General features: G+C 42.4%; 1 protein-coding gene across 4 annotated transcripts in view; it reads left to right on the top strand.

Moving 5' to 3' along the window:
* Positions 1–12,503, top strand: part of usp25 (ubiquitin specific peptidase 25) — a 243,587-nt gene that overhangs the window by 57,319 nt on the left and 173,765 nt on the right. For all 4 annotated transcript variants that reach the window (XM_063050256.1, XM_063050258.1, XM_063050257.1 and 1 more), the window contains exon 4: positions 11,149–11,272. In XM_063050256.1, coding sequence (XP_062906326.1) covers positions 11,149–11,272 — 124 coding nt within the window. The remainder of the gene's footprint in view (positions 1–11,148; positions 11,273–12,503) is intronic.

Genomic DNA, 12,503 nt, shown 5'->3' with positions numbered 1-12,503 from the left:
GTATTCCTTATAGTGTAGGTGTGTAATGTTTTCTCCCTTTATCCTCACTTAGCTTTTGAGGATTCGTTGCTGGAGAACAATCCTTGGAGCACTTGCAGTCTCCCCAACATCCTGTGGTCTTTCTTTAGGATTAAACATTATCTTTGTTTGTCACATATACATCAAAGCATACAGTAAAATTTGTCATCTGTGCCAATGACAGACACAGTGCGAGGATGATCTGGTGGCTGCCTGTAGGTGTTGCCATGCTTCTGGCACCAAAATAGCATGCCTGCAACTTACCAAATTTTACCGGTACATCTTTGGAATGCGGGAGGAAACCAGAGAACGTAGAGGGAACTCACATAGTCACCAGGAGAATGTGCAAACTCCTTGCAGAAAACGGTGGGAACTGAACCCCTATCTTCCGATTGCTGATGCTGTTAAGCGTAGTGCTAACTGCTATCCTACCGTGCCACTCTCTTGTGACTCTGTGCTGCCCTTGCATACAAACCACCCAAGTGGCTTTCAATGAAGAACTGAGATGTGGTGAGGGAAGCTGATCCTGTAGTCAGACACCCTACTATAAGAGAGCTCAATCCTGTAGTCAGACACCCTATTACAGGTTTTCAACTGGGGTTCCATGAGAGATCCTGTTTAAAAATTGAAAACGGATTATCGGCACCCAATTGCCCACCATTGAGAACATCTACCATAAACGCTACCTGGGCAGGGCGAAAAGCATTATCAAGGATGCATCTCACCCTAACCATGGATTTTTTACTCTCCTCCCATCTGGTAGGCACTATAGGAGCCTCTGCTCTCGCACAAGCAGGCACAGGAAGAGCTTCTTCCCTGAGGCTGTGACCCTGCTGAACCTCACATCATGGTGCTAAGCAGTATTGTACCCATATTGTACTGACTCAGTACTTTTATATTTGTGTGCCGTAGCACTTCCTTTTTATTTGCAGTTATTTTGTAAATAACACTATTCTTTGCATTTCTGGTCAGATGCCAACTATATTTCTTTGGCTTTGTATCTGTCATCACCATCATCATCAGGTGCCGTGCCCAGTTTGAGCTTTGACTGCCATGGCCCATGCACTCCTGTTTCAGGTCAAGTGGATCAATTCGTTGGTATTCATTTCCAGTTCTCTGGCTGCTGTCTCCATCATCATTTATCTTTGTCTTCCTCTTGCTTTCTTATCTTCAATCTTTCCCATAATTACCGTGCATTCTAACTCCTCTTTCCTAATCACATGTCCAATGAAATTACATTGCCTTTTCATGATCTCATACGTTATTTCTCTTTTTATGTTTGTTCTGTTCATGACATCCTTTTAGATATTCATTTTGTCCATGATATTCTTTACATCTGCCTCAAAAACCACATCTCTGCTGCTTCAATTTGTTTCCTCATGTTACTAGATGTTGTCCAGCATTCTGAGCCATATAGCATAACTGGATAAACATAAAGTTTCAGTACTCTGAGGCAGGTTGTCATGCCTAGTTTAGTATTGGTCAGTATACTCTTTATTCTCATAAAGGTGTCTTTTGCCATCCTTATTCTTCTCCCAGCTTCCTAAGTAGCAAAAGTTCTGTACTTGTTTTATGTGTTCTCTGTTTATTCTCAGCCTGCAGATAGGATTCTCCTTCTTTTGGATATCACCATACATTCTGTCTTTTTGCAATTGAAAGACCCATTTTTGCACTTTCTTCAACAATTATATCAATTAAGTTTTGTAGTTCTTCCTCCACACTTGCAATTAACACAGTGTCATCTGCATATCTGAAATTATTGATGTTTTCACCGCCAACTTTGATTCCCAAGATGTCTCTTATTTTTTTGTAATATTGTTTCACTGTACACATTAAATAAATCAGGGAGAAAACACACCCTTGTCTAATGCCTCTCTTGATTTTCGTAAATTGACTCACTTCTCCATCTATTCTTACAGCGGCAGTTTGTTCCCAGTACAGATTTCTGATTAGGCGGGAGGTCTTTTGAATCTGGATCTAGGGTTTTCTGTAATATTTCAAATAACTTATTTTGCTTCAGTTTATCAAATGCTTTTGTGTAGTCGATAAAACAAACCAATCTTTTTGCCCTTGAATAGCTGGTTCTGATAGTATCCTTAACATCAATATGGTGTTTCTTGTACTTTTGTCTTTCACAAAACCACATTGTTCTTTACCTATTTCAGCTTATATCTTACTTATATCTTACTTTTAGCTCTTCTCATCAAAATTCTTAGAAGTATCTTGGTGATATGACTCATTAAACTTATGGTCTTATGTAATTCGCATTCTTTTGCTCCAGGTTTCTTAGGAAGAGTGATAAATACTGATTTTTTCCATCTCTTCTGGTATTATTCCAGTCTCATAAAGGTCATTAAATCAGTAAGTTTTTCAATTCCATAATCTTCAAGGGCGATAATTTGTTCTATTACTAATTCATCAGGACCTGCTGCCTTTCCTTTCTTCATCCTATTTATTGCATTACGAACTTCAGATTTTAAAATACTTGGACCTTCAATGTTTTTCTTAATTTCTGGTTTTTTGCCTCGATCATCTTCAAACAACTCCTGAATATACTCAGTCCATCTGTTCATAATCTCATCTTTTTCCATGATAATGGTACTGTCCTTTGCTTTCAAACCTGAAGAATCCACCTGAAGAACAGAGGAGCTTTTTACCATGTTATTCTTGGTTTGTTGATGTAGCCTTTTTGGATCAGTAATAGGGATTCTTTCTATTTGCTCACATTCCTGGATTAACCATTCTTCTTTGGCTTTTTGACATAATCTTTTAACTTTTTTTAATCTAAGGACTTAAATTCTATAGGATTTGCTTTCTTCCATTAGACTTTTGATTTCATCTGGCATCCATTTATTCTTTGTGCTTTTTTCTTTTTTAGGAATCACTGACTTTGCTGATTCTACCAAGGCATCCTTTAGAGAGTTAAATTTCATTTCTACATGATTGCTCTCGTCTTCAACAGATTCTATTTCTAGACTTTGAAATCTATTCCTTACTTCAATTGTAAAGTTTTGTCTTAAGTTTCTTCTTTAATTAATTGCAAGTAGTCAAGGGATTGTTCAGGTTTTTGCTTTTTTAGTTTTTTAAGTTTTACTTTTACATGACATACTGCTGGGTTATGGTCACTATTACAGTCTGCACCTGGATATGTTTTGCATTGAGTCACGGAGTTTCTAAATCTTTGGTTTATAGTAATAAAGTCAATTTGATTTCTAGTGTTATCACCTGGACTTTTCCAGGTCCACAAGTGTCTTGGATGGTTATTAAAGTAGGTATTCATAACGACCTGATTATTCATCTTGCACCATTCTACCCATTTCTCACCTCTTTCATTTCTTTCCCCTAGTCCAAATTTAGATCTCCCATGACAATAACAATATCTTGAAATTTGCATCCATTCTTTTACCTGTTCAGGCTCTTCATAGAATTTATCTATATCCTCATTTGCTCCATCTGTTGTTGGTGCATATACCTGTATAATTGCTAAATCAAATGGTTGTCCTCTGAATCTAACAAGGAGCATTCTTTCTGATATTCTAAAACACCTTTTGCCATGTTTTCGTCCATAAGAATTCCTACTCCATTAGTATGGAATGTTCCACAAGAATAAATTAGTGTTTTATTTCTATACTGACATGTTCCAGCACCTATCCAGCAATCTTCGCTAATTCCCATGATGTTAATCTTTAGTCTTTCCATTTCATTTATCACATTGTCCAATCTTCCTGCTTGATATAGGGTTCTTACATTCCAAGTGGCAATAATTTTCTTTTGTGTTACTTGAATTTTATAAGCAGTAGCTTGATGACGGTCAGGGATCCCCTGCTGACCAGAATCAACCCTACCCAGCGAAGCATCTTCAGAATTTTCTTGAAGATCCTCTTGATGCTGTTGTTGTGTGGTACATTTTGTGATTTTGACCATGGTTTTCTTAGCAAATAGTTTCTAGGAAACCTAGTAGCTAGCAACGGTGGTTTGCTATTGCCTACAGTTGGGCGAACTAAAGAAATCACCATTTCTCTTCCCAAGTGTTCATCCGCCTGTACTATAGCCGTTGACATTTGAGGTCCTAGCTCATCTGCCTTCTCCGTCATAAATTCAGTTACTGAACCTGCCGGATCTGCCGTTAGCTTTCGCTCATATCCTGAGCAGGATCCCTTGCAGGTGCTACCGTTCTGGGTCAGAACGGCCCTAGGAGCAATGAATGACTAAGGAAGGGGTAACTCCACTTTCCCCAAAGCTCTGAAAGTCCCCAATCAGAGCCTCACCACCGGTTGCAGTTTGGAGTCATACCCAGGACATTTTGTATCTGTACTCGGCACAATGACAATAAAGTTGAATCTAATCTAATCTAAGAAGAAATAGACATTGTTCATTGAACTTGGTGCAATGTGTGATGTTGGTGCTGGCAGTGGTGGGCAGCGACTGAGCAGCCCTGTTTGCAATCTTGTTAGAGGTCTCCCACCCCAGTATGGCAGTGTGCAGTAGGACCGTGTTTATTTGGTTGAATCCACTCTCAGTTTTGACGTGAGCTAGGAAAGGCCGTTCATAATTTGTGAACGCTTGTGTTGCACGAACGGGACGGTCGGCTGATGAGGAGTGTGAAGTGCATTGAATGGATTCAGCCAATTCGGGCTGTGATATCAGCCTCTTCCTCCTGAATTACCTCCCCCAACTTCCCCTTATGTGCTGCTGACTGAGTTATAAGACCATAAGATGTGGAACAGAATTAGACCATTCGGCCCATTGAGCGAACAAACTACCAGTGCAGTAGAAAATTGGAAGGAAATTTTCATTGTAAAGAAGAAATTTTTATGCGCCACGACTCAGCTGCTGGCTTGCGGCTTTGCTGTTGTAAACATTGCAAAAGGTGGATTGTGTAGGTTAGAAGTGAATTGTATTGTGAAGTTTTAGTATTTGTTGTGGTTTTCTCATTTAGTTATTTATTATGCCATTTTTTGTATTTTATTAATCCCTGTATTTTACAGACATGTCTGATGGCCCAAAATCTGATGGTACATTCTGAGTCTTTTCACTGCACTAGTGCAATAATGGACACAAAAATGTCAGTCATTACAATGAAAACTGCTTATCAATGTATTTTACATGGACTGGTGTTCCAAGTTGTCTTATTCCATTGTGCCTAGTCTGTGCCAAAGAACTTACAAATGCAGCAATGGCTCCAGCAAAATTGAAAAGACGCTTAACTCCAAATCACGGCTGTATGACATGTAAATGTGCTGATTATTTTAAATGGCTATTGGAATCTCAAAATAGAGTAAAGCTTTTGTTATAAAGTCAGTAAAATGGTAAAAAGGCAGCAAATTACTTAATATCAAAACTTATGACCCAGAAAAGTCACATGGTTGGTGAGAACCTAATACTGCCAGCATGTAAAATTATAGTGGGTAAAATACTAGGACAAGATGCAGTACGAGATATTGAAAAGGTTTCACTCTCAAGTAGTGCGATAAGTTGACGTATTGATGACGTCACATGATGCTGAAGAAGTTTTATGTGATAAACTGAAAAACAACAGCTTGTCTATCCATGTTGATGAGTCAAAGATTTCACCAATAAATGCCATGCTGTAACATTTGTAAGATTTGTAAATGATGGTGAAATTCAAGAAAACTTTTTCTGTTGCAAAGAGCTGTCGGAAACAAGCAAAGGCCAGTGTATATTTAATGTTTTGATTTCATCTCTGGAAACAAATGGTCTGACTTGGAGGAACTGTGTTGGCAACTGTGTTGCTTTGGCTTATGGTTTTTAGTAACTTAACAATGCTTTAGTAGCACTGTTAATAAATTTTCATGCTGTAAGTAGCATTAATTAAAATTGATTTACAATCTTTAGTTAAATTAAATCTACCAAACCCACCTTTAGAAAAATTAAATCCCATTTTGGCTTAAGCCAGTTATTTAACAGAAATTTATTATATTTGCCCCATGAGTTTTTAAAATTTATGAAAGGAAAAGAAAGAGATTAATTTCATGAAAGGTATGCAAAGCTTAACTTTTTTTTCAAAAAAGGCTGGATAAAATTCATTCTCTACTCAAAAGAGCATTGACAATTATTTTGGATTATTATATCTATAATTTATTGATCATGCTAATGTACCGTGAGCTGTAGATTTAATAATATTTACACAGGGGTTGCCTGACACACGAAAATTATTTCAAGGGTTTTTCCAGGGCAAAATGGTTGAGAAAGGGTGCTCTAGTATAAGAGAGCCCAACCCTGTAGTCAGACACCCTGACTGTCAGAGAGCCCAACCCTGTAGTCAGACACCCTGACTGTCAGAGAACCCAATCCTGTAGTCAGACACCCTGACTGTCAGAGAGCCCAATCCTGTAGTCAGACACCCTGACTGTCAGAGAGCCCAATCCTGTAGTCAGACACCCTGACCATAAGGGAGCCCAATCCTGTAGTCAGACACCCTGACTGTCAGAGAGCCCAATCCTGTAGTCAGACACCCTGACTGTCAGAGAGCCCAATCCTGTAGTCAGACACCCTGACCATAAGGGAGCCTAACCCTGTAGTCAGACACCCTTACTGTCAGAGAGCCCAATCCTGTAATCAGATACCCTGACTGTCAGAGAGCCCAATCCTGTAGTCAGACACCCTGACTGTCAGAGAGCCCAATCCTGTAGTCAGACACCCTGACCATAAGGGAGCCTAACCCTGTAGTCAGACACCCTGACTGTCAGAGAGCCCAACCCTGTAGTCAGATACCCTGACTGTCAGAGAGCCCAACCCTGCAGGCCGACACCCTGACTGTCAGAGAGCCCAATCCTATAGTCAGACACCCTGACTGTCAGAGAGCCCAATCCTGTAGTCAGACACCCTTACTGTCAGAGAGCCCAATCCTGTAGTCAGACACCCTGACTGTCAGAGAGCCCAACCCTGTAGTCAGGCACCCTGACTGTCAGAGAGCCCAATCCTGTAGTCAGACACCCTGACCATAAGGGAGCCTAACCCTGTAGTCAGACACCCTTACTGTCAGAGAGCCCAATCCTGTAGTCAGACACCCTGACCATAAGGGAGCCTAACCCTGTAGTCAGACACCCTGACTGTCAGAGAGCCCAACCCTGTAGTCAGATACCCTGACTGTCAGAGAGCCCAACCCTGCAGGCCGACACCCTGACTGTCAGAGAGCCCAATCCTATAGTCAGACACCCTGACTGTCAGAGAGCCCAATCCTGTAGTCAGACACCCTTACTGTCAGAGAGCCCAATCCTGTAGTCAGACACCCTGACTGTCAGAGAGCCCAACCCTGTAGTCGGACACCCTGACCATAAGGAAGCCCAATCCTGTAGTCGGACACCCTGACTGTCAGAGAGCCCAACCCTGTAGTCAGGCACCCTGACTGTCAGAGAGCCCAATCCTGTAGTCAGACACCCTGACCATAAGGGAGCCTAACCCTGTAGTCAGACACCCTTACTGTCAGAGAGCCCAATCCTGTAGTCAGATACCCTGACTGTCAGAGAGCCCAATCATGTCGTCAGATACCCTGACTGTAAGAGAGCCCAATCATGTAGTCAGATACCCTGACTGTCAGAGAGCCCAATCCTGTAGTCAGATACCCTGACTGTCAGAGAGCCCAATCCTGTAGCCAGACACCCTGACTGTCAGAGAGCCCAATCCTGTAGTCAGACACCCTGACCATAAGGGAGCCCAATCCTGTAGTCAGATACCCTGACTATAAGAGAGCCCAACCCTGTATTCGGACACCCTGACTATAAGGGAGTCCAGTCCTGTAGTCGGACACCCTGACTGTGAGGGTGCCCAACCCTGTAGTCGGACACCCTGACTATAAGGGAGCCGAACCCTGTAGTCGGACACGCTGACCATAAGGGAGCCCAACCCTGTAGTCAGACACCCTCATATAAGGGAATCCAATCCTGTAGTCAGACACATCTGACTGTCAGAGAGCCCAATCCTATAGTCAGACACCCTGACCATAAGGGAGCCCAATCCTGTAGTCAGATACCCTGACTATAAGAGAGCCCAACCCTGTATTCGGACACCCTGACTATAAGGGAGCCCAATCCTGTAGTCAGATACCCTGACTGTGAGAGTGCCCAACCCTGTAGTCGGACACCCTGACTATAAGGGAGTCCAGTCCTGTAGTCGGACACCCTGACTGTGAGAGTGCCCAACTCTGTAGTCGGACACCCTGACTATAAGGGAGCCAAACCCTGTAGTCGGACACGCTGACCATAAGGGAGCCCAACCCTGTAGTCAGACACCCTGACTATAAGGAAGCCCAACCCTGTAGTCAGCCATCCTACTACAAGGGAGCCTAGTCCTGTTCTCGGACAATGTGAGTCACTGGTGAGCTACTTTTTCCAGAGATAACTACATTTAGAACAGATCAGGAATTGAAACTGGGGGTTTCCAGGTTTTGCAGCCTTGTATGATATTGATATTGCGAAATGAACATATTTGTTACTTTCACTTTCTGTTCTCTTTCATTGGAGTTTTTTTTTTAGAACGGAACAGGTCCTTCCAGCCCAAGGTGCCGCACTGCTCAGCGTCCCACCTGTTTTATCCTAGCTTAATCACAGGACAATTTACCATAACCAGTCAACCTCCTAACCAGTACGTCTTTGGACTGTGGGAGGAATCCAGAGCACCCAGAGGAGACCCACATGGTCACGAGAGAACATGCAGACTCCTTTGGGATGATGCCAGAATTGAACTTCAGACTCCGGAATGCTCTAAGCTGTAGTAATGTTGATCTGACCACTATGCTAAGTTGTAAGGTCGCTTAGCTTGTTGGGCTGATGGCAGCTCCAAGCCAACTAATTATTCCCACTTTTCCTGCTCTTTCGTCATAGTCTTGCTTTATTTTGTTTCAAATAAATCTACAGAACTGTGCAAAAGTCTGAGATATAGATACAGAGAGGAGTGCCTAAGACTTTTGCACAGTACTGTATTTGTCAACCGGGAGCAAATCTGGTGGAAGCAAATGACATTGGGAATGTGAGGTTGGAGCACCGCAGTTAAGGTGTAGGACAGGTGACAGAGGAGTGCCAGAGGCAGGGTGTTGGCACGAATGTAGACACACCCAGCCCTGAGACACCAGGGAAGGGCATTTGATTCCAGGCAATTGGTTAATTGGTCATTACAGAATATTTCTCTGGTGCTTCCTGCTCCCTCCCCTCTCCCTTTCCCTGTTCACTCCAGTGCACAATAGAGACCCATATCAGAATCAGGTTTATAATCACTCACATATGTCATGATTTTTCTTTGTAATAGCAGTACAGTACAATACATAAAATTACTACAGTACTGTGCAAAAGTCTTGGCACCTAGCTATCTATATGTACCGAAGACTTTTGGACAGTACTGTTCTTCAGTTTGTGACCGGCACTCTTTCAGGCACTCTATTTCCTGTTTTTTTTGCCAATTTATTCTTTTTGCTGAGTTCCATTCCAAGAGCTGACCCATTTCCAAGCGTAATGATTCTGATATCCCACCTGAACCTGTAACTTGTTTATCTGAGCTGCAGGACCTATGTAGCTCTTGAAGTTCTTTAGCAACACATACAAAATGCTTGAGGAACTCAGCAAGTTAGGCAGCATCTTTGGAAATTAATAAACAGGCGATGTTTTTAGGCCAAGACCCTTCATCAGGACTGGAAAGGAAGGGAGACGGAGACCGAATAAGAAGGTGGAGGAGAAATAAAGGAGCATAGCTAATGGGTGATTGGTGAGGCCAGGTGAAAGGTGGAGGGGTGGGTGGTTGTACAACCTCAACATAACATCCCAACTCTTGTACTCACAGCTCAGATTTATGAAGACTAAAGTGGCAAAAGCTCTCTTTGTGACCCGATCTACATGTTACGCCACATTCAAGGGATTATGTATTCCTATGTCCCTCTGTTCTACTGCACTCCTCAGTTCCCTACCATTCGCTGTGTTAATCCTACCTTGGTCTGTCGTCCGGAAGTGCAACACCTCACACTTGTCTGCATTAAATTCCATCTGCTATTTCTCAGCCCAGATGGGTGTGGATGTAGCCTGTATCTGTTAGGCTGCAAATGCATGTAAAGTAACAGTTGACATTTCGGGCAGAGACCCTTGATCAGAACTAGAAAGAAAGGGGGAAGAAGCCAGAGTAAGAATGTGGGGGGAGGGAAAGGAATGCAAGCTGGCAGGTGATAGTGGAGGCCAGGTGAGAGGGAAATTAGCTGGGGGTTGCAGTAAGAAGCTGGGAGACAGGTGGAAAAAGTAAAGGACTTGAAGGAGAAGGAAGCTGAGAGGAGAGTAGACCATGGGGAAATGGGAAGGAGGAGGGGAACCAGAGGAAGGTGAGGAGATGAGAAGAGGTGGGAGGGTAACCAGAATGGGAAATGAAAAAGTGAGGGGCAAGAATTACTGGAAGTTGGAGAAATCAATGTCGATGCCAAGAGGTTAGAGGTTATCCAGACAAAATATGAGGTGTTACTGCTGCTATCTGCATTTTGCCTCATCTTAGAGGAGGCCATGTACAGACATCTACCCAGTGCTCCTGGAATGGCCTCCTCTACATCAATAAGACATGATGCAGTTTGGGGGACCACTGTCGATAACCTTTTCTGTGTCCACCATAAAAGGCAAGATCACCCAGTGGCCACCAATTTCAATACTGTTTCCATTCTGATATGTCAAGTTCCCCTCCTCCTTCCCTTCCATGGTCCACTAAATTCTCCTCTTATATTCTTCCTTCTTAAGTCTCACCTGTCAGCTTGTACTCCATCTCCTCTCTCCCCCCCCCCCGCCCACCTCCTTATTCTGGCTTCTACCGTCTTCCTTTCCACTCCTCCTGAAGCGTCTTGGCCCAAAACATCGACAGCTTATTCCCCTCCATAGATGCTGCCTGACTGACATTTTGTGCATGCTGCTTAAGATTTCCAGCAGTTGCAGGATGACTTGTGTTTAAAAAGAAGAGAATGTTTGAATATCTTACTGGATCTTCATTACCTAATTGCCTCTCTTGGTCCACTGATTGCAAACCTTGTTGCTACACATGGCAGAATCTTGTTACCTATACAGTCTGATCCTTGTTCTTCATTCAATCCAACAACTTCTCCCCACTAAAAATAAAATTCTAATTGGATGATTGTATTTGTGATGGTTTCAGATGTCATTGACCTCACCGGAGATGACAAGGATGACCTGCAGAGGGCAATTGCTCTAAGTTTGGAGGAATCTAATCGTGCATTCAGGGAGACTGGTATAACAGATGAAGAACAAGCCATCAGCAGGTAAGTGGCTCGGAGGCTATCTTACCAAATCCTCATGAATGATGAAGCTGGGATGGAGAAATTTCTGCTTTGTGACTTTGCCCCAGGTGTTGTTACGTGAGAATAATTGTATAAGAACGACTAAACTTTCAAGACACAATACAAATTCCTCCCAGTGCTTGTTTCCTTAATTCTGTTCTTAAGTATTCAAGTGTCATAGACACAAGACTGGGACCTCTACCTGAGTCAGCAGGGTGGGCTAATTAAGCAACTGCCCATTTCAAAAACATGAGGTTCTGCGGATGCTGAAAATCCAGAGCAACACACACATAAAATGCCAGAGGCATTAAACAGGTCAGGCTGCATTTTTCATAAGGAGTAAACAGTCAATGTTTCAGACTAAGACCTTTCATCAGAACTGGAAAGGTAGTAGTGAAAAAAGAGCATGTTCTAGGTGGTGGGGGTCCTTAATGATGGATGTTGCCTTACTGAGGCATCGTCTTTTGAATTTTCCCTTAATACTGGTGAGGCTGGTGTCCATGATGGAGTTGGCTGAGTTTACAACACTGATTATTTTTCCACTCCTGTGGAGTAACCAGACAGTGATGCAAATAGTGAGGATGCTCTCTACGGTTCATCTGTAGAATTTGCTAGACTACTTGGTGACATACCAAATCTCCTCAAACTCCTAATGAAATAGAGGTGCTGTCGCACCTTCTATGTAATTGAATCAATATGTTGGGCCCGGATAGATGAGCCTGAGTATATCTGCCTGTGTGAATGCTGTTTACTAATTGTGTTATAATTTTGTTTGGGCTTTGCACTCTGCCAGTGCTAATGACAACTGTCAGTGAGATTTGGTACCAATAACGAGGAAGAAGTGCAGGCTAGGTATAATCAAACATTGTATAATATATCAAGAAACCATGGTCCACTAGTTCAAAGTTCAAAGTACATTTGTTACTAAAGTGTGTGTGTGTGTGTATATACAACCTTGAGATTCATCTCCTTACAGACAACCACAAAGCAAAAGGACACAAAAGAATCAATTTTTTTTAAAAAAAAGAACAGTCAAACATCCAGATAGAGGGGAAAAAAAAACAAATCTTACGAACAATAAACACAAGAAAATAGCGTTCTGAACTGAAGTCCACAGAGAGTCTGTCCACGGACCTTTAGTTCAGTGCAGAACAGAGTAAACATTACAGAGAAGCAAGCTGAAGTGGCCCATCCCTTGCCTTGAGCCCTGACG

This window comes from Mobula hypostoma, chromosome 6, assembly GCF_963921235.1.
Source record: "Mobula hypostoma chromosome 6, sMobHyp1.1, whole genome shotgun sequence".
NCBI lineage: Eukaryota > Metazoa > Chordata > Chondrichthyes > Myliobatiformes > Myliobatidae > Mobula > Mobula hypostoma.
Note: the sequence above shows the minus strand (reverse complement) of the source record. Positions and strands in the feature narration are given on the sequence as shown.